Here is an 18826-nt window from a genome sequence, read left to right on the forward strand (position 1 = left end):
CACTCCTTGTCACTGTAGCTCTTTGTTCCCTATGCCTGGCTGGGACTGTCCTCCTGCACACCTTGTCACCGCAGGTCTTTGTTCTATATGCCTGGGAGGGGAGGGTCTCCTGCACACCTCGTCACTGCAGCTCTTTGTTCCCTATGCCTGGGTGGGTCTGGTTCCTGCACACCTTGTCACTGCAGCTCTTTGTTCCCTATACCTGGGTGGGACTGTCCTCCTGCACACCTTGTCACTGCAGCTCTTTGTTCCCTATGCCTGGGAGGGTCTGGTCTCCTATACACCTTGTCACTGCAGCTCTTTGTTCCCTATGACTCGGTGGGTCTGATCTCCTACACACCTTGTCACTGCAGCTCTTTGTGCCCTATGCCTGGGTGGGTCTGGTCTCCTGCACACCATGTCACTGCAGTTCTTTATTCCCTATGCCTGGGAGGGTCTGGTCTCCTGCACACCTTGTCACCGCAGCTCTTTGTTCCCTATGCCTGGGTGGGACTGTCCTCCTGCACACCTTGTCACTGCAGCTCTTTGTTCCCTATGCCTGGGTGGGACTGTCCTTCTGCTCACCTTGTCACTGCAGCTCTTTGTTCCCTATGCTTGGGTGGGTCTAGTTCCTGCACACCTTGTCCCTGCAGCTCTTTGTTCCCTATGCCTGGGTGGGTCTGGTCTCTTGCACACCTTGTCAGTGCAGCTCTTTGTTCCCTATGCCTGGTAGGGTCTGGTCTCCTGCACACCTTGTCGCCGCATCTCTTTGTTCCCTATGCCTGGGAGGGTCTGGTCTCCTGCACATCTTGTCACTGCAGCTCTTTGTTCCCTATGCCTGGGTGGGTCTGGTTCCTGCACACCTTGTCACTGCAGCTCTTTGTTCCCTATGCCTGGGTGGGACTGTCCTCCTGCACACCTTGTCACTGCAGCTCTTTGTTCCCTATGCCTGGGTGGGTCTGATCTCCTACACACCTTGTCACTGCAGCTCTTTGTTCCCTATGCCTGGCTGGGACTGTCCTCCTGCACACCTTGTCACCGGAGGGCTTTGTTCCCTATGCCTGGGAGGGTCTGGTCTCCTGCACACCTCGTCACTGCAGCCCTTTGTTTCCTATGCCTGGGTGGGACTGTCCTCCTGCACACCTTGTCACTGCAGCTCTTTGTTCCCTATGCCTGGGAGGGTCTGGCCACTTGCACAGCTTGTCAGTGCAGCTCTTTTTTCCCTATGCCTGGGAGGGTCCGGTCTCCTGCAAACCTTGTCACTGCAGCTCTTTGTTCCCTATGCCTGGGAGGATCTGGTCTCCTGCACATCTTGTCACTGCAGCTCTTTGTTCCCTACACCGGGGTGGGTCTGGTCTCCTGCACACCTTGTCACCGCAGCTCTTTGTTCCCTATGCCTGGGTGGGACTGTCCTCCTGCACACCTTGTCACTGCAGCTCTTTGTTCCCTATGCCTGGGTGGGACTGTCCTCCTGCACACCTTGTCACCGCAGTTCTTTGTTCCCTATGCCTGGGTGGGTCTGGTTCCTGCACACCTTGTCACTGCAGCTCTTTGTTCCCTATGCCTGGGTGGGTCTGGTCTCTTGCACACCTTGTCAGTGCAGCTCTTTTTTCCCTATGCCTGGGAGGGTCTGGTCTCCTGCAAACCTTGTCACTGCAGCTCTTTGTTCCCTATGCCTGGGTGGGTCTGGTCTCCTGCACACCATGTCACTGCAGCTCTTTGTTCCCTATGCCTGGGAGGGTCTGGTCTCCTGCGCAACTTGTCACTGCAGGTTTTTGTTCCCTATGCCTGGGAGGGTCTGGTCTCCTGCACACCTTGTCACCGCAGCTCTTTGTTCCCTATGCCTGGGTGGGTCTGGTTGCTGCACACCTTGTCACTGCAGCTCTTTGTTCCCTATGCCTGGGTGGGACTGTCCTCCTGCACACTTAGTCACTGCAGCTCTTTGTTCCCTATGCCTGGGAGGGTCTGGTCTCCTGCACACCTTGTCACTGCAGCTCTTTGTTCCCTATGCCTGGGAGGGTCTGGTCTCCTGCACACCATGTCACTGCAGCTCTTTGTTCCCTATGCCTGGCTGGGACTGTCCTCCTGCACACCTTGTCACCGGAGGTCTTTGTTCCCTATGCCTGGGAGGGTCTGGTCTCCTGCACACCTCGTCACTGCAGCTCTTTGTTCCCTATGCCTGGGTGGGTCTGTTTCCTGCACACCTTGTCACTGCAGCTCTTTGTCCCCTATGCCTGGCTGGGACTGTCCTCCTGCACACCTTGTCACCGGAGGTCTTTGTTCCCTATGCCTGGGTGGGTCTGATCTCCTACACACCTTGTCACTGCAGCTCTTTGTTCCCTATGCCTGGGTGGGTCTGGTTCCTGCACACCTTGTCACTGCAGCTCTTTGTTCCCTATACCTGGGTGGGACTGTCCTCCTGCACACCTTGTCACTGCAGCTCTTTGTTCCCTATGCCTGGGAGGGTCTGGTCTCCTATACACCTTGTCACTGCAGCTCTTTGTTCCCTATGACTCGGTGGGTCTGATCTCCTACACACCTTGTCACTGCAGCTCTTTGTGCCCTATGCCTGGGTGGGTCTGGTCTCCTGCACACCATGTCACTGCAGTTCTTTATTCCCTATGCCTGGGAGGGTCTGGTCTCCTGCACACCTTGTCACCGCAGCTCTTTGTTCCCTATGCCTGGGTGGGACTGTCCTCCTGCACACCTTGTCACTGCAGCTCTTTGTTCCCTATGCCTGGGTGGGACTGTCCTTCTGCTCACATTGTCACTGCAGCTCTTTGTTCCCTATGCTTGGGTGGGTCTAGTTCCTGCACACCTTGTCCCTGCAGCTCTTTGTTCCCTATGCCTGGGTGGGTCTGGTCTCTTGCACACCTTGTCAGTGCAGCTCTTTGTTCCCTATGCCTGGTAGGGTCTGGTCTCCTGCACACCTTGTCGCCGCATCTCTTTGTTCCCTATGCCTGGGAGGGTCTGGTCTCCTGCACATCTTGTCACTGCAGCTCTTTGTTCCCTATGCCTGGGTGGGTCTGGTTCCTGCACACCTTGTCACTGCAGCTCTTTGTTCCCTATGCCTGGGTGGGACTGTCCTCCTGCACACCTTGTCACTGCAGCTCTTTGTTCCCTATGCCTGGGTGGGTCTGATCTCCTACACACCTTGTCACTGCAGCTCTTTGTTCCCTATGCCTGGCTGGGACTGTCCTCCTGCACACCTTGTCACCGGAGGGCTTTGTTCCCTATGCCTGGGAGGGTCTGGTCTCCTGCACACCTCGTCACTGCAGCCCTTTGTTTCCTATGCCTGGGTGGGACTGTCCTCCTGCACACCTTGTCACTGCAGCTCTTTGTTCCCTATGCCTGGGAGGGTCTGGCCACTTGCACAGCTTGTCAGTGCAGCTCTTTTTTCCCTATGCCTGGGAGGGTCCGGTCTCCTGCAAACCTTGTCACTGCAGCTCTTTGTTCCCTATGCCTGGGAGGATCTGGTCTCCTGCACATCTTGTCACTGCAGCTCTTTGTTCCCTACACCGGGGTGGGTCTGGTCTCCTGCACACCTTGTCACCGCAGCTCTTTGTTCCCTATGCCTGGGTGGGACTGTCCTCCTGCACACCTTGTCACTGCAGCTCTTTGTTCCCTATGCCTGGGTGGGACTGTCCTCCTGCACACCTTGTCACCGCAGTTCTTTGTTCCCTATGCCTGGGTGGGTCTGGTTCCTGCACACCTTGTCACTGCAGCTCTTTGTTCCCTATGCCTGGGTGGGTCTGGTCTCTTGCACACCTTGTCAGTGCAGCTCTTTTTTCCCTATGCCTGGGAGGGTCTGGTCTCCTGCAAACCTTGTCACTGCAGCTCTTTGTTCCCTATGCCTGGGTGGGTCTGGTCTCCTGCACACCATGTCACTGCAGCTCTTTGTTCCCTATGCCTGGGAGGGTCTGGTCTCCTGCGCAACTTGTCACTGCAGGTTTTTGTTCCCTATGCCTGGGAGGGTCTGGTCTCCTGCACACCTTGTCACCGCAGCTCTTTGTTCCCTATGCCTGGGTGGGTCTGGTTGCTGCACACCTTGTCACTGCAGCTCTTTGTTCCCTATGCCTGGGTGGGACTGTCCTCCTGCACACTTAGTCACTGCAGCTCTTTGTTCCCTATGCCTGGGAGGGTCTGGTCTCCTGCACACCTTGTCACTGCAGCTCTTTGTTCCCTATGCCTGGGAGGGTCTGGTCTCCTGCACACCATGTCACTGCAGCTCTTTGTTCCCTATGCCTGGCTGGGACTGTCCTCCTGCACACCTTGTCACCGGAGGTCTTTGTTCCCTATGCCTGGGAGGGTCTGGTCTCCTGCACACCTCGTCACTGCAGCTCTTTGTTCCCTATGCCTGGGTGGGTCTGTTTCCTGCACACCTTGTCACTGCAGCTCTTTGTCCCCTATGCCTGGCTGGGACTGTCCTCCTGCACACCTTGTCACCGGAGGTCTTTGTTCCCTATGCCTGGGTGGGTCTGATCTCCTACACACCTTGTCACTGCAGCTCTTTGTTCCCTATGCCTGGGTGGGTCTGGTCTCCTGCACACCATGTCACTGCAGTTCTTTATTCCCTATGCCCGGGAGGGTCTGGTCTCCTGCACACCTTGTCACCGCAGCTCTTTGTTCCCTATGCCTGGGTGTGACTGTCCTCCTGCACACCTTGTCACTGCAGCTCTTTGTTCCCTATGCCTGGGAGGGTCTGGTCTCCTGCACACCTTGTCACTGCAGCTCTTTGTTCCCTATGCCTGGGTGGGACTGTCCTCCTGCACACCTGGTCACCGCAGCTCTTTGTTCCCTATGCCCGGGTGGGTCTGATCTCCTGCACACCTTGTCACTGCAGCTCTTTGTTCCCTATGCTTGGGTGGGTCTGGTTCCTGCACACCTTGTCACTGCAGCTCTTTGTTCCCTATGCCTGGGAGGGTCTGGTCTCCTGCCCACATTGTCACTGCAGCTCTTTGTTCCCTATGCCTGGGAGGGTCTGGTCTCCTGCACAAATTGTCACCGCAGCTCTTTGTTCCCTATACCTGGGCGGGTCTGGTTGCTGCACACCTTGTCACTGCAGCTCTTTGTTCCCTATGCCTGGGTGGGACTGTCCTCCTGCACACTTTGTCACTGCAGCTCTTTGTTCCATATGCCTGGGAGGGTCTGGTCTCCTGCACACCTTGTCACTGCAGCTCTTTGTTCACTATGCCTGGGAGGGTCTTGTCTCCTGCACACCATGTCACTGCAGCTCTTTGTTCCCTATGCCTGAGTGGGTCTGGTCTCCTGCACAGCTTGTCACCGCAGCTCTTTGTTCCCTATGCCTGGGAGGGTCTGGTCTCCTGCACATCTTGTCACTGCAGCTCTTTTTTCCCTATGCCTGGGAGGGTCCGGTCTCCTGCACATCTTGTCACTGCAGCTCTTTGTTCCCTATGCCTGGGTGGGACTGTCCTCCTGCACACCTTGTCACCGCAGTTCTTTGTTCCCTATGCCTGGGTGGGTCTGGTTCCTGCACACCTTGTCACTGCAGCTCTTTGTTCCCTATGCCTGGGTGGGTCTGGTCTCTTGCACACCTTGTCAGTGCAGCTCTTTTTTCCCTATGACTGGGAGGGTCTGGACTCCTGCAAACCTTGTCACTGCAGCTCTTTGTTCCCTATGCCTGGGTGGGTCTGGTCTCCTGCACATCTTGTCACTGCAGCTCTTTGTTCCCTGTGCCTGGGAGGGTCTGGTCTCCTGCGCAACTTGTCACTGCAGGTTTTTGTTCCCTATGCCTGGGAGGGTCTGGTCTCCTGCACACCTTGTCACCGCAGCTCTTTGTTCCCTATGCCTGGGTGGGTCTGGTTGCTGCACACTCTGTCACTGCAGCTCTTTGTTCCCTATGCCTGGCTGGGACTGTCCTCCTGCACACCTTGTCACCGGAGGTCTTTGTTCCCTATGCCTGGGAGGGTCTGGTCTCCTGCACACCTCGTCACTGCAGCTCTTTGTTCCCTATGCCTGGGTGGGTCTGTTTCCTGCACACCTTGTCACTGCAGCTCTTTGTTCCCTATGCCTGGCTGGGACTGTCCTCCTGCACACCTTGTCACCAGAGGTCTTTGTTCCCTATGCCTGGGAGGGTCTGGTCTCCTGCACACCTCGTCACTGCAGCTCTTTGTTCCCTATGCCTGGGTGGGTCTGGTTCCTGCACACCTTGTCACTTCAGCTCTTTGTTCCCTATGCCTGGGTAGGACTGTCCTCCTGCACACCCTGTCACTGCAGCTCTTTGTTCCATATGCCTGGGTGGGTCTGATCTCCTACACACCTTGTCACTGCAGCTCTTTGTTCCCTATGCCTGGGTGGGTCTGGTCTCCTGCACACCATGTCTCTGCAGTTCTTTATTCCCTATGCCCGGGAGGGTCTGGTCTCCTGCACACCTTGTCACCGCAGCTCTTTGTTCCCTATGCCTGGGTGTGACTGTCCTCCTGCACACCTTGTCACTGCAGCTCTTTGTTCCCTATGCCTGGGAGGGTCTGGTCTCCTGCACACCTTGTCACTGCAGCTCTTTGTTCCCTAAGCCTGGGTGGGACTGTCGTCCTGCACACCTGGTCACCGCAGCTCTTTGTTCCCTATGCCTGGGTGGGTCTGATCTCCTGCACACCTTGTCACTGCAGCTCTTTGTTCCCTATGCTTGGGTGGGTCTGGTTCCTGCACACCTTGTCACTGCAGCTCTTTGTTCCCTATGCCTGGGTGGGTCTGGTCTCTTGCACACCTTGTCAGTGCAGCTCTTTTTTCCCTATGCCTGGGAGGGTCTGGTCTCCTGCAAACCTTGTCACTGCAGATCTTTGTTCCCTATGCCTGGGAGGATCTGGTCTCCTGCACATCTTGTCACTGCAGCTCTTTGTTCCCTACACTGGGGTGGGTTTGGTCTCCTGCACAACTTATCACTACAGCTCTTTGTTCCCTATGCCTGGGAGGGTCTGGTCCCCTGCCCACATTGTCTCTGCAGCTCTTTGTTCCCTATGCCTGGGAGGGTCTGGTCTCCTGCACAAATTGTCACCGCAGCTCTTTGTTCCCTATGCCTGGGCGGGTCTGGTTGCTGCACACCTTGTCACTGCAGCTCTTTGTTCCCTATGCCTGGGTGGGACTGTCCTCCTGCACACTTTGTCACTGCAGCTCTTTGTTCCCTATGCCTGGGAGGGTCTGGTCTCCTGCCCACATTGTCACTGCAGCTCTTTGTTCCCTATGCCTGGGAGGGTCTGGTCTCCTGCACACCTCGTCACTGCAGCTCTTTGTTCCCTATGCCTGGGTGGGTCTGTTTCCTGCACACCTTGTCACTGCAGCTCTTTGTTCCCTATGCCTGGCTGGGACTGTCCTCCTGCACACCTTGTCACCGGAGGTCTTTGTTCCCTATGCCTGGGAGGGTCTGGTCTCCTGCACACCTCGTCACTGCAGCTCTTTGTTCCCTATGCCTGGGTGGGTCTGGTTCCTGCACACCTTGTCACTTCAGCTCTTTGTTCCCTATGCCTGGGTAGGACTGTCCTCCTGCACACCCTGTCACTGCAGCTCTTTGTTCCATATGCCTGGGTGGGTCTGATCTCCTACACACCTTGTCACTGCAGCTCTTTGTTCCCTATGCCTGGGTGGTTCTGGTCTCCTGCACACCATGTCTCTGCAGTTCTTTATTCCCTATGCCCGGGAGGGTCTGGTCTCCTGCACACCTTGTCACCGCAGCTCTTTGTTCCCTATGCCTGGGTGTGACTGTCCTCCTGCACACCTTGTCACTGCAGCTCTTTGTTCCCTATGCCTGGGAGGGTCTGGTCTCCTGCACACCTTGTCACTGCAGCTCTTTGTTCCCTAAGCCTGGGTGGGACTGTCGTCCTGCACACCTGGTCACCGCAGCTCTTTGTTCCCTATGCCTGGGTGGGTCTGATCTCCTGCACACCTTGTCACTGCAGCTCTTTGTTCCATATGCTTGGGTGGGTCTGGTTCCTGCACACCTTGTCACTGCAGCTCTTTGTTCCCTATGCCTGGGTGGGTCTGGTCTCTTGCACACCTTGTCAGTGCAGCTCTTTTTTCCCTATGCCTGGGAGGGTCTGGTCACCTGCAAACCTTGTCACTGCAGATCTTTGTTCCCTATGCCTGGGAGGATCTGGTCTCCTGCACATCTTGTCACTGCAGCTCTTTGTTCCCTACACTGGGGTGGGTTTGGTCTCCTGCACAACTTATCACTGCAGCTCTTTGTTCCCTATGCCTGGGAGGGTCTGGTCTCCTGCCCACATTGTCACTGCAGCTCTTTGTTCCCTATGCCTGGGAGGGTCTGGTCTCCTGCACAAATTGTCACCGCAGCTCTTTGTTCCCTATGCCTGGGCGGGTTTGGTTGCTGCACACCTTGTCACTGCAGCTCTTTGTTCCCTATGCCTGGGTGGGACTGTCCTCCTGCACACTTTGTCACTGCAGCTCTTTGTTCCCTATGCCTGGGAGGGTCTGGTCTCCTGCACACCTTGTCACTGCAGCTCTTTGTTCCCTATGCCTGGGAGGGTCTGGTCTCCTGCACACCATGTCACTGCAGCTCTTTGTTCCCTATGCCTGGGTGGGTCTGGTCTCCTGCACACCTTGTCACTGCAGCTCTTTGTTCCCTATGCCTGGGAGGGTCTAGTCTCCTGCACAACGTGTCACTGCAGCTCCTTGTTCCCTATGCCTGGGTGGATCTGGTCTCCTGCACATCTTGTCACTGCAGCTCTGTGTTCCCTACACCGGGGTGGGTTTGGTCTCCTGCACAACTTATCACTGCAGCTCTTTGTTACCTATGCCTGGGAGGGTCTGGTCTCCTGCACACCTTGTGACTGCAGCTCTTTGTTCCCTATGCCTGGGAGGGTCTGGTCTCCTGCACACCTTGTCACTGCAGCTCTTTGTTCCCTATGCCTGGGTGGGTCTGGTCTCCAGCACAACTTGTCACCGCAGCTCTTTATTCCCTATGCCTGGGTGGGTCTGGTCTCTTGCACACCTTGTCACCGCAGCTCTTTGTTCCCTATGCCTGGATGGGTCAGGTTGCTGCACACCTTGTCACTGCAGCTCTTTGTTCCCTATGCCTGACTGGGACTGTCCTCATGCACACCTTGTCACCGCAGCTCTTTGTTCCCTATGCCTGGGTGGGACTGTCCTTTTGCACACCTTGTCACTGCAGTTCTTTGTTCCCTATGCCTGGGTGGGTCTGGTCTCCTGCACACCATGTCACCGCAGTTCTTTATTCCCTATGCCTGGGAGGGTCTGGTCTCCTGCACACCTTGTCACCACAGCTCTTTGTTCCCTATGCCTGGGTGGGACTGTCCTCATGCAGACCTTGTCACTGCAGCTCTTTGTTCCCTATGCCTGGGAGGGTCTGGTCTCCTGCACACCTTGTCACTGCAGCTCTTTGTTCCCTATGCCTGGGTGGGACTGTCCTCCTGCACACCTTGTCACCGCAGCTCTTTGTTCCCTATGCCTGGATGGGTCTGTTTGCTGCACACCTTGTCACTGCAGCTCTTTGTTCCCTATGCCTGGCTGGGACTGTCCTCATGCACACCTTGTCACCGCAGGTCTTTGTTCCCTATGCCTGGGAGGGTCTGGTCTCCTGCACACCTCGTCACTGCAGCTCTTTGTTCCCTATGCCTGGGTGGGTCTGGTTCCTGCACACCTTGTCACTGCAGCTCTTTGTTCCCTATGCCTGGGTGGGACTGTCCTTCTGCACACCTTGTCACTGCAGCTCTTTGTTCCCTATGCCTGGGAGGGTCTGGTCTCCTGTACACCTTGTCACTGCAGCTCTTTGTTCCCTATGCCTGGGTGGGTCTGATCTCCTACACACCTTGTCACTGCAGTTCTTTGTTCCCTATGCCTGGGTGGGTCTGGTCTCCTGCACACCATGTCACCGCAGTTCTTTATTCCCTATGCCTGGGAGGGTCTGGTCTCCTGCACACCTTGTCACCACATCTCTTTGTTCCCTATGCCTGGGTGGGACTGTCCTCCTGCACACCTTGTCACCGCAGCTCTTTGTTCCCTATGCCTGGGTGGGACTGTCCTCATGCACACCTTGTCACTGCAGCTCTTTGTTCCCTATGCCTGGGAGGGTCTGGTCTCCTGCACACCTTGTCACTGCAGCTCTTTGTTCCCTATGCCTGGGTGGGACTGTCCTCCTGCACACCTTGTCACCGCAGCTCTTTGTTCCCTATGCCTGGGTGGGTCTGATCTCATGCACACCTTGTCACTGCAGCTCTTTGTTCCCTATGCTTGGGTGGGTCTGGTTCCTGCACACCTTGTCACTGCAGCTCTTTGTTCCCTATGCCTGGGAGGGTCTGGTCTAGTGCACACCTTGTCACCGCAGCTCTTTGTTCCCTATGCCTGGGTGGGACTGTCCTCCTGCACACCTTGTTACTGCAGCTTTGTTCCCTATGCCTGGGAGGGTCTGGTCTCCTGCACACCTTGTCACTGCAGCTCTTTGTTCCCTATGCCTGGGTAAGACTGTCCTCCTCCACACCTTGTCACCGCAGCTCTTTGTTCCCTATGCCTGGGTGGGTCTGATCTCATGCACACCTTGTCACTGCAGCTCTTTGTTCCCTATGCTTGGGAGGGTCTGGTTCCTGCACACCTTGTCACTGCAGCTCTTTCTTCCCTATGCCTGGGAGGGTCTGGTCTCCTGCACACCTTGTCACTGCAGCTCTTTGTTCCCTATGCCTGGGAGGGTCTAGTCTCCTGCACACCTTGTCACCGCAGCTCTTTGTTCCCTATGCCTGGGTGGATCTGGTCTCCTGCACATCTTGTCACTGCAGCTCTTTGTTCCCTACACCGGGGTGGGTTTGGTCTCCTGCACAACTTATCACTGCAGCTCTTTATTCCCTATGCCTGGGAGGGTCTGGTCTCCTGCACACCTTGTCACTGCAGCTCTTTGTTCCCTATGCCTGGGTGTGACTGTCCTCCTGCACACCTTGTCACTGCAGCTCTTTGTTCCCTATGCCTGGGAGGGTCTGGTCTCCTGCACACCTTGTCACTGCAGCTCTTTGTTCCCTAAGCCTGGGTGGGACTGTCGTCCTGCACACCTGGTCACCGCAGCTCTTTGTTCCCTATGCCTGGGTGGGTCTGATCTCCTGCACACCTTGTCACTGCAGCTCTTTGTTCCCTATGCTTGGGTGGGTCTGGTTCCTGCACACCTTGTCACTGCAGCTCTTTGTTCCCTCTGCCTGGGTGGGTCTGGTCTCTTGCACACCTTGTCAGTGCAGCTCTTTTTTCCCTATGCCTGGGAGGGTCTGGTCTCCTGCAAACCTTGTCACTGCAGATCTTTGTTCCCTATGCCTGGGAGGATCTGGTCTCCTGCACATCTTGTCACTGCAGCTCTTTGTTCCCTACACTGGGGTGGGTTTGGTCTCCTGCACAACTTATCACTGCAGCTCTTTGTTCCCTATGCCTGGGAGGGTCTGGTCTCCTGCCCACATTGTCACTGCAGCTCTTTGTTCCCTATGCCTGGGAGGGTCTGGTCTCCTGCACAAATTGTCACCGCAGCTCTTTGTTCCCTATGCCTGGGCGGGTCTGGTTGCTGCACACCTTGTCACTGCAGCTCTTTGTTCCCTATGCCTGGGTGGGACTGTCCTCCTGCACACTTTGTCACTGCAGCTCTTTGTTCCCTATGCCTGGGAGGGTCTGGTCTCCTGCACACCTTGTCACTGCAGCTCTTTGTTCCCTATGCCTGGGAGGGTCTGGTCTCCTGCACACCATGTCACTGCAGCTCTTTGTTCCCTATGCCTGGGTGGGTCTGGTCTCCTGCACACCTTGTCACTGCAGCTCTTTGTTCCCTATGCCTGGGAGGGTCTAGTCTCCTGCACAACGTGTCACTGCAGCTCCTTGTTCCCTATGCCTGGGTGGATCTGGTCTCCTGCACATCTTGTCACTGCAGCTCTGTGTTCCCTGCACCGGGGTGGGTTTGGTCTCCTGCACAACTTATCACTGCAGCTCTTTGTTACCTATGCCTGGGAGGGTCTGGTCTCCTGCACACCTTGTGACTGCAGCTCTTTGTTCCCTATGCCTGGGAGGGTCTGGTCTCCTGCACACCTTGTCACTGCAGCTCTTTGTTCCCTATGCCTGGGTGGGTCTGGTCTTTTGCACACCTTGTCACCGCAGCTCTTTGTTCCCTATGCCTGAATGGGTCAGGTTGCTGCACACCTTGTCACTGCAGCTCTTTGTTCCCTATGCCTGGCTGGGACTGTCCTCATGCACACCTTGTCACCGCAGGTCTTTGTTCCCTATGTCTGGGAGGGTCTGGTCTCCTGCACACCTTGTCACTGCAGCTCTTTGTTCCCTATGCCTGGGTGGGACTGTCCTTCTGCACACCTTGTCACTGCAGCTCTTTGTTCCCTATGCCTGGGAGGGTCTGGTCTCCTGTACACCTTGTCACTGCAGCTCTTTGTTCCCTATGCCTGGGTGGGTCTGATCTCCTACACACCTTGTCACTGCAGTTCTTTGTTCCCTATGCCTGGGTGGGTCTGGTCTCCTGCACACCATGTCACCGCAGTTCTTTATTCCCTATGCCTGGGAGGGTCTGGTCTCCTGCACACCTTGTCACCACAGCTCTTTGTTCCCTATGCATGGGTGGGACTGTCCTCATGCAGACCTTGTCACTGCAGCTCTTTGTTCCCTATGCCTGGGAGGGTCTGGTCTCCTGCACACCTTGTCACTGCAGCTCTTTGTTCCCTATGCCTGGGTGGGACTGTCCTCCTGCACACCTTGTCACCGCAGCTCTTTGTTCCCTATGCCTGGATGGGTCTGTTTGCTGCACACCTTGTCACTGCAGCTCTTTGTTCCCTATGCCTGGCTGGGACTGTCCTCATGCACACCTTGTCACCGCAGGTCTTTGTTCCCTATGCCTGGGAGGGTCTGGTCTCCTGCACACCTCGTCACTGCAGCTCTTTGTTCCCTATGCCTGGGTGGGTCTGGTTCCTGCACACCTTGTCACTGCAGCTCTTTGTTCCCTATGCCTGGGTGGGACTGTCCTTCTGCACACCTTGTCACTGCAGCTCTTTGTTCCCTATGCCTGGGAGGGTCTGGTCTCCTGTACACCTTGTCACTGCAGCTCTTTGTTCCCTATGCCTGGGTGGGTCTGATCTCCTACACACCTTGTCACTGCAGTTCTTTGTTCCCTATGCCTGGGTGGGTCTGGTCTCCTGCACACCATGTCACCGCAGTTCTTTATTCCCTATGCCTGGGAGGGTCTGGTCTCCTGCACACCTTGTCACCACATCTCTTTGTTCCCTATGCCTGGGTGGGACTGTCCTCCTGCACACCTTGTCACCGCAGCTCTTTGTTCCCTATGCCTGGGTGGGACTGTCCTCATGCACACCTTGTCACTGCAGCTCTTTGTTCCCTATGCCTGGGAGGGTCTGGTCTCCTGCACACCTTGTCACTGCAGCTCTTTGTTCCCTATGCCTGGGTGGGACTGTCCTCCTGCACACCTTGTCACCGTAGCTCTTTGTTCCCTATGCCTGGGTGGGTCTGATCTCATGCACACCTTGTCACTGCAGCTCTTTGTTCCCTATGCTTGGGTGGGTCTGGTTCCTGCACACCTTGTCACTGCAGCTCTTTGTTCCCTATGCCTGGGAGGGTCTGGTCTAGTGCACACCTTGTCACCGCAGCTCTTTGTTCCCTATGCCTGGGTGGGACTGTCCTCCTGCACACCTTGTCACTGCAGCTTTGTTCCCTATGCCTGGGAGGGTCTGGTCTCCTGCACACCTTGTCACTGCAGCTCTTTGTTCCCTATGCCTGGGAGGGTCTGGTCTCCTGCACACCTTGTCACTGCAGCTCTTTGTTCCCTATGCCTGGGTGGGACTGTCCTTCTGCACACCTTGTCACTGCAGCTCTTTGTTCCCTATGCCTGGGAGGGTCTGGTCTCCTGTACACCTTGTCACTGCAGCTCTTTGTTCCCTATGCCTGGGTGGGTCTGATCTCCTCCACACCTTGTCACCGCAGCTCTTTGTTCCCTATGCCTGGGTGGGTCTGATCTCATGCACACCTTGTCACTGCAGCTCTTTGTTCCCTATGCTTGGGAGGGTCTGGTTCCTGCACACCTTGTCACTGCAGCTCTTTGTTCCCTATGCCTGGGTGGGTCTGGTCTCTTGCACACCTTGTCAGTGCAGCTCTTTGTTCCCTATGCCTGGGAGGGTCTGGTCTCCTGCACACCTTGTCACTGCAGCTCTTTGTTCCCTATGCCTGGGAGGGTCTAGTCTCCTGCACACCTTGTCACCGCAGCTCTTTGTTCCCTATGCCTGGGTGGATCTGGTCTCCTGCACATCTTGTCACTGCAGCTCTTTGTTCCCTACACCGGGGTGGGTTTGGTCTCCTGCACAACTTATCACTGCAGCTCTTTGTTCCCTATGCCTGGGTGGATCTGGTCTCCTGCACATCTTGTCACTGCAGCTCTTTGTTCCCTATGCCTGGGTGGGTCTGGTTCCTGCACACCTTGTCACTGCAGCTCTTTGTTCCCTATGCCTGGGAGGGTCTGGTTGCTGCACACCTTGTCACTGTAGCTCTTTGTTCCCTATGCGTGGCTGGGACTGTCCTCCTGTACACCTCGTCACCGCAGGTCTTTGTTCCCTATACCTGGGAGGGTCTGGTCTCCTGCACACCTTGTCACTGCAGCTCTTTGTTCCCTATGCCTGGTTGGGTCTGGTCTCTTGCACACCTTGTCACTGCAGCTCTTTATTCCCTATGCCTGGGAGGGTCTGGTCTCCTGCACACCTTGTCACCGCAGCTCTTTGTTCCCTATGCCTGGGAGGGTCTGGTCTCCTGCACAACTTGTCACCGCATCTCTTTGTTCCCTATGCCTGGGTGGGTCTGGTTCCTACACACCTTGTCACTGCAGCTCTTTGTTCCCTATGCCTTGGTGGGTCTGGTCTCCTGCACACCATGTCACTGCAGCTCTTTGTGCCCTATGCCTGGGTGGGACTGTCCTCCTGCACACCTTGTCACCGCAGCTCTTTGTTCCCTATGCCTGGGTGGGACTGTCCTCCTGCACACCTTTTCACCGCAGCTCTTTGTTCGCTATGCCTGGGTGGGTCTGGTCTCCTGCACAACTTGTCACTGCAGCTCTTTGTTCCCTATGCCTGGGAGGGTCTGGTCTCCTGCACTCCTTGTCACTGCAGCTCTTTGTTCCCTATGCCTGGGAGGGTCTGGTCTCCTGCACAACTTGTCACCGCAGCTCTTTGTTCCCTATGCCTGGGCGGGTCTGGTTGCTGCACACCTTGTCACTGCAGTCCTTTGTTCCCTATGCCTGGGTGGGACTGTCCTCCTGCACACCTTGTCACTGCAGCTCTTTGTTCCCTATGCCTGGGAGGGTCTGGTCTCCTGCACACCTTGTCACTGCAGCTCTTTGTTCCCTATGCCTGAGTGGGTCTGGTCTCCTGCACACCTTGTCACTGCAGCTCTTTGTTTCCTAAGCCTGGGTGGGTCTGGTCTCCTGTACACCTTGTCACCGCAGGTCTTTGTTCCCTATACCTGGGAGGGTCTGGTCTCCTGCACACCTCGTCACTGCAGCTCTTTGTTCCCTATACCTGGGAGGGTCTGGTCTCCTGCACACCTTGTCACTGCAGCTCTTTATTCCCTATGCCTGGGAGGGTCTAATCTCCTGCACACCTTGTCTCCGCAGCTCTTTGTTCCCTATGCCTGGGAGGGTCTGGTCTCCTGCACAACTTGTCACTGCAGCTCTTTGTTCCCTATGCCTTGGTGGGTCCGGTCTCCTGCACACCATGTCACTGCAGCTCTTTGTGCCCTATGCCTGGGTGGGTCTGGTCTAGTGCACACCTTGTCACCGCAGCTCTTTGTTCCCTATGCCTGGGTGGGACTGTCCTCCTGCACACCTTGTCACTGCAGCTTTGTTCCCTATGCCTGGGAGGGTCTGGTCCCCTGCACACCTAGTCACTGCAGCTCTTTGTTCCCTATGCCTGGGTAAGACTGTCCTCCTCCACACCTTGTCACTGCAGCTCTTTGTTCCCTATGCCTGGGTGGGTCTGATCTCATGCACACCTTGTCACTGCAGCTCTTTGTTCCCTATGCTTGGGAGGGTCTGGTTCCTGCACACCTTGTCACTGCAGCTCTTTGTTCCCTATGCCTGGGTGGGTCTGGTCTCTTGCACACCTTGTCAGTGCAGCTCTTTGTTCCCTATGCCTGGGAGGGTCTGGTCTCCTGCACACCTTGTCACTGCAGCTCTTTGTGCCCTATGCCTGGGTGTGACTGTCCTCCTGCACACCTTGTCACCGCAGCTCTTTGTGCCCTATGCCTGGGTGGGTCTGGTCTCCTGCACAACTTGTCACTGCAGCTCTTTGTTCCCTATGCCTGGGAGGGTCTGTCCTCCTGCAAAACTTGTCACTGCAGCTGTTTGTTCCATTCCCTATGCGTGGGGGGGTGGAGGGGTGCATGTTCACCCCCAAACCATGTCCGTGCAGCTGGTTATTAGAAGAGACTGAGACACACCAGGAGATGCAAATGACCCGCAATTACCTTTATAGTATAGTGCCACTGGCAGCCCCCAGACAGGGCACAGTGTGCACGAACTTCATCTTGTCACAGTTACAGTACGGCCCTATCCCCGACACCTAACGGAATGTCTTACAGTGGACCCCAAAGTCTGTCCTGGTGCCTTTGCTATCAGCACCAGGGGCGCAGTCTGCACCCTCTTCAATGGCGCTGCCCATCACACAGTCACTGGCCAGGGCCACCGATGGCCTTGGGCATGAAGTAACCCCATTGCATCCAGGCTTGGGGTGGACCCTGTGGACACGGTTACTCACTGGCTTCTCCCCTCCCCCGTCCCATTTCTCTCCTCGGGGCGAGGCTGCAGAGCTATAGACAATGTCCTGCTGAAGGCTCCTAGAGGTCTTCGGATGGAAACGTCACGAGCAGCCGAAGTGCCACTGCCAGGTGGTCGGTGAGTCCAGCCAGGTGGGTGATGAAGGTGAACTTCTGCACCTCCTGGAAGAGACAAAGAGGGCAAGGATGACACTGGGAGACAGCTGGTAAAAGGTGCCTTTGAAGCGGGTAAGGAAGGGCCAGGGAGGACGAGGGGAGGAGAAGGCAGAAGATATCCACTGCACATGAAAAGGGCAGAGAGGGCCCAGATCCAGAGATGAAGAGAGGCAGAAGGCACTAGGACCAAGCCGGCGAGAGGGCAGAAGACAGTCATGATGTGGAGGAGAGGGGCGGAAAGAAATGGCAGCTGCAATGGCATTTCAAAGAAAGTGGTAGAGACACTATAGACAAGGCATGGAAGAGCCGCCACAGGATGAGACATGGCACAGACATGTGACAGCGCTTCTATAGGAGAAGTGTGAGACCCGCTCTAGGAAGAGACATGGAGGGGAACCTTCTATAGGAAGACATGAAGAAGACCTTCTATAAGAAGACATACGTGACAGTGTTTCTATAGGAGATGTGAGAGAGCCTCTCTAGGAAGAGACATGGAGAGGACCCTTCTACAAGAGGAAACATGAAGAAGACCTTCTATAGGAGGACACACGTGAGAGTGCTTCTATAGGAGATGTGAGAGAGCTTCTCTAGGAAGAGACATGGAAGGGACTCTGTAGGAAGACATGAAGAAGACCTTCTATAGGAGGAGACATTACAGTGTTCTATAGGAGGAGACATGTGACAGTGCTTCTATGGGAGAAGTGAGAGAGCCTCTCTAGGAAGAGACACGGAGGGGGCCCTTCTATAAGAGGAGACATGAAGAAGACCTTCTGTAGGAGGACACACGTGAGAGTGCTTCTATAGGAGATGTGAGAGAGCTTCTCTAGGAAGAAACATGGAAGGGACTCTGTAGGAAGACATGAAGAAGACCTTCTATAGGAGGAGACATTACAGTGTTCTATAAGAGGAGACATGTGACAGTGCTTCTATGGGAGAAGTGAGAGAGCCTCTATAGGAAGAGACACGGAGGGGGCCCTTCTATAAGAGGAGACATGAAGAAGACCTTCTGTAGGAGGACACATGTGAGAGTGCTTCTATAGGAGATGTGAGAGAGCTTCTCTAGGAAGAGACATGGAAGGGACTCTGTAGGAAGACAAGAAGAAGACCTTCTATAGGAGGAGACATTACAGTGTTCTATAGGAGGAGACATGTGACAGTGCTTCTATGGGAGAAGTGAGAGAGCCTCTCTAGGAAGAGGCATGGAGGGGACCCTTCTATAAGAGGAGACATGAAGAAGACCTTCTATAGGAGGACACACGTGAGAGTGCTTCTATAGGAGATGTGAGAGAGCCTCTCTAGGAAGAGACATGGAAGGGACTCTGTAGGAAGACATGAAGAAGACCTTCTATAGGAGGACACACATGACACTGCTTCTATAGGAGATGTGAGAGTGCCTCTCTAGGAAGAGTCATGGAAGGGAACCTTGTATAGGAGGAGCCATGAAGAAGGGCTTCTACAAGAGGACACACGTGACAGTGCTTCTATAGGAGATGCGAGAGTGCCTCTGTAGAAAGAGACATGGAAGGGAACCTTCTATAGGAGGAGATATAAAGAAGGGCTTCTATAAGAGGAAGCATGTGACAGTGCTTCTAAGGAGAAGAGTGAGAGCCTCTCTAGAAAGAGACATGGATGGGCCCTCTGTAGGAGGACCTTCCATAGGAGAAGACGTGACAGTGTTCTATAGGAGGAGACATGTGACAGTGCTTCTATATGAGAAGTGAGAGAGCCTCTCTCGGAAGAGACATGAAGGGGACCCTTCTATAGGAGGAGACATGAAGAAGACCTTCTATAGGAGGAGACAAGTGACAATGATTCTATAGGAGAAGTGTGAGACCCGCTCTAGGAAGAGGCATGGAGGGGGGCCTTCTATAGGAAGACATGTAGAAGACCTTCTATAGGAGGACACGTGACA

The 18826-nt window shown here is 55.3% G+C and overlaps 1 protein-coding gene across 4 annotated transcripts in view; it reads right to left on the bottom strand.

Annotated features, from left to right (window-relative positions):
• Positions 1-16429: 16429 nt before the first annotated feature.
• Positions 16430-18826, bottom strand: part of LOC146863596 (sphingomyelin phosphodiesterase 5-like) — a 198214-nt gene continuing 195817 nt past the window's right edge. For all 4 annotated transcript variants that reach the window (XR_014969041.1, XM_085627607.1, XM_085627608.1 and 1 more), the window contains one exon: positions 16430-16920. Coding sequence is in view for 3 of the 4 variants with exons in the window: in XM_085627607.1 (XP_085483733.1) it covers positions 16819-16920 (102 nt within the window). In the remaining variant the exon portion in view is untranslated. The remainder of the gene's footprint in view (positions 16921-18826) is intronic.

The sequence above is a fragment of the Triturus cristatus genome, chromosome 2_1 (genome assembly GCF_964204655.1).
Source record: "Triturus cristatus chromosome 2_1, aTriCri1.1, whole genome shotgun sequence".
Taxonomy (NCBI): Eukaryota; Metazoa; Chordata; class Amphibia; order Caudata; family Salamandridae; genus Triturus; species Triturus cristatus.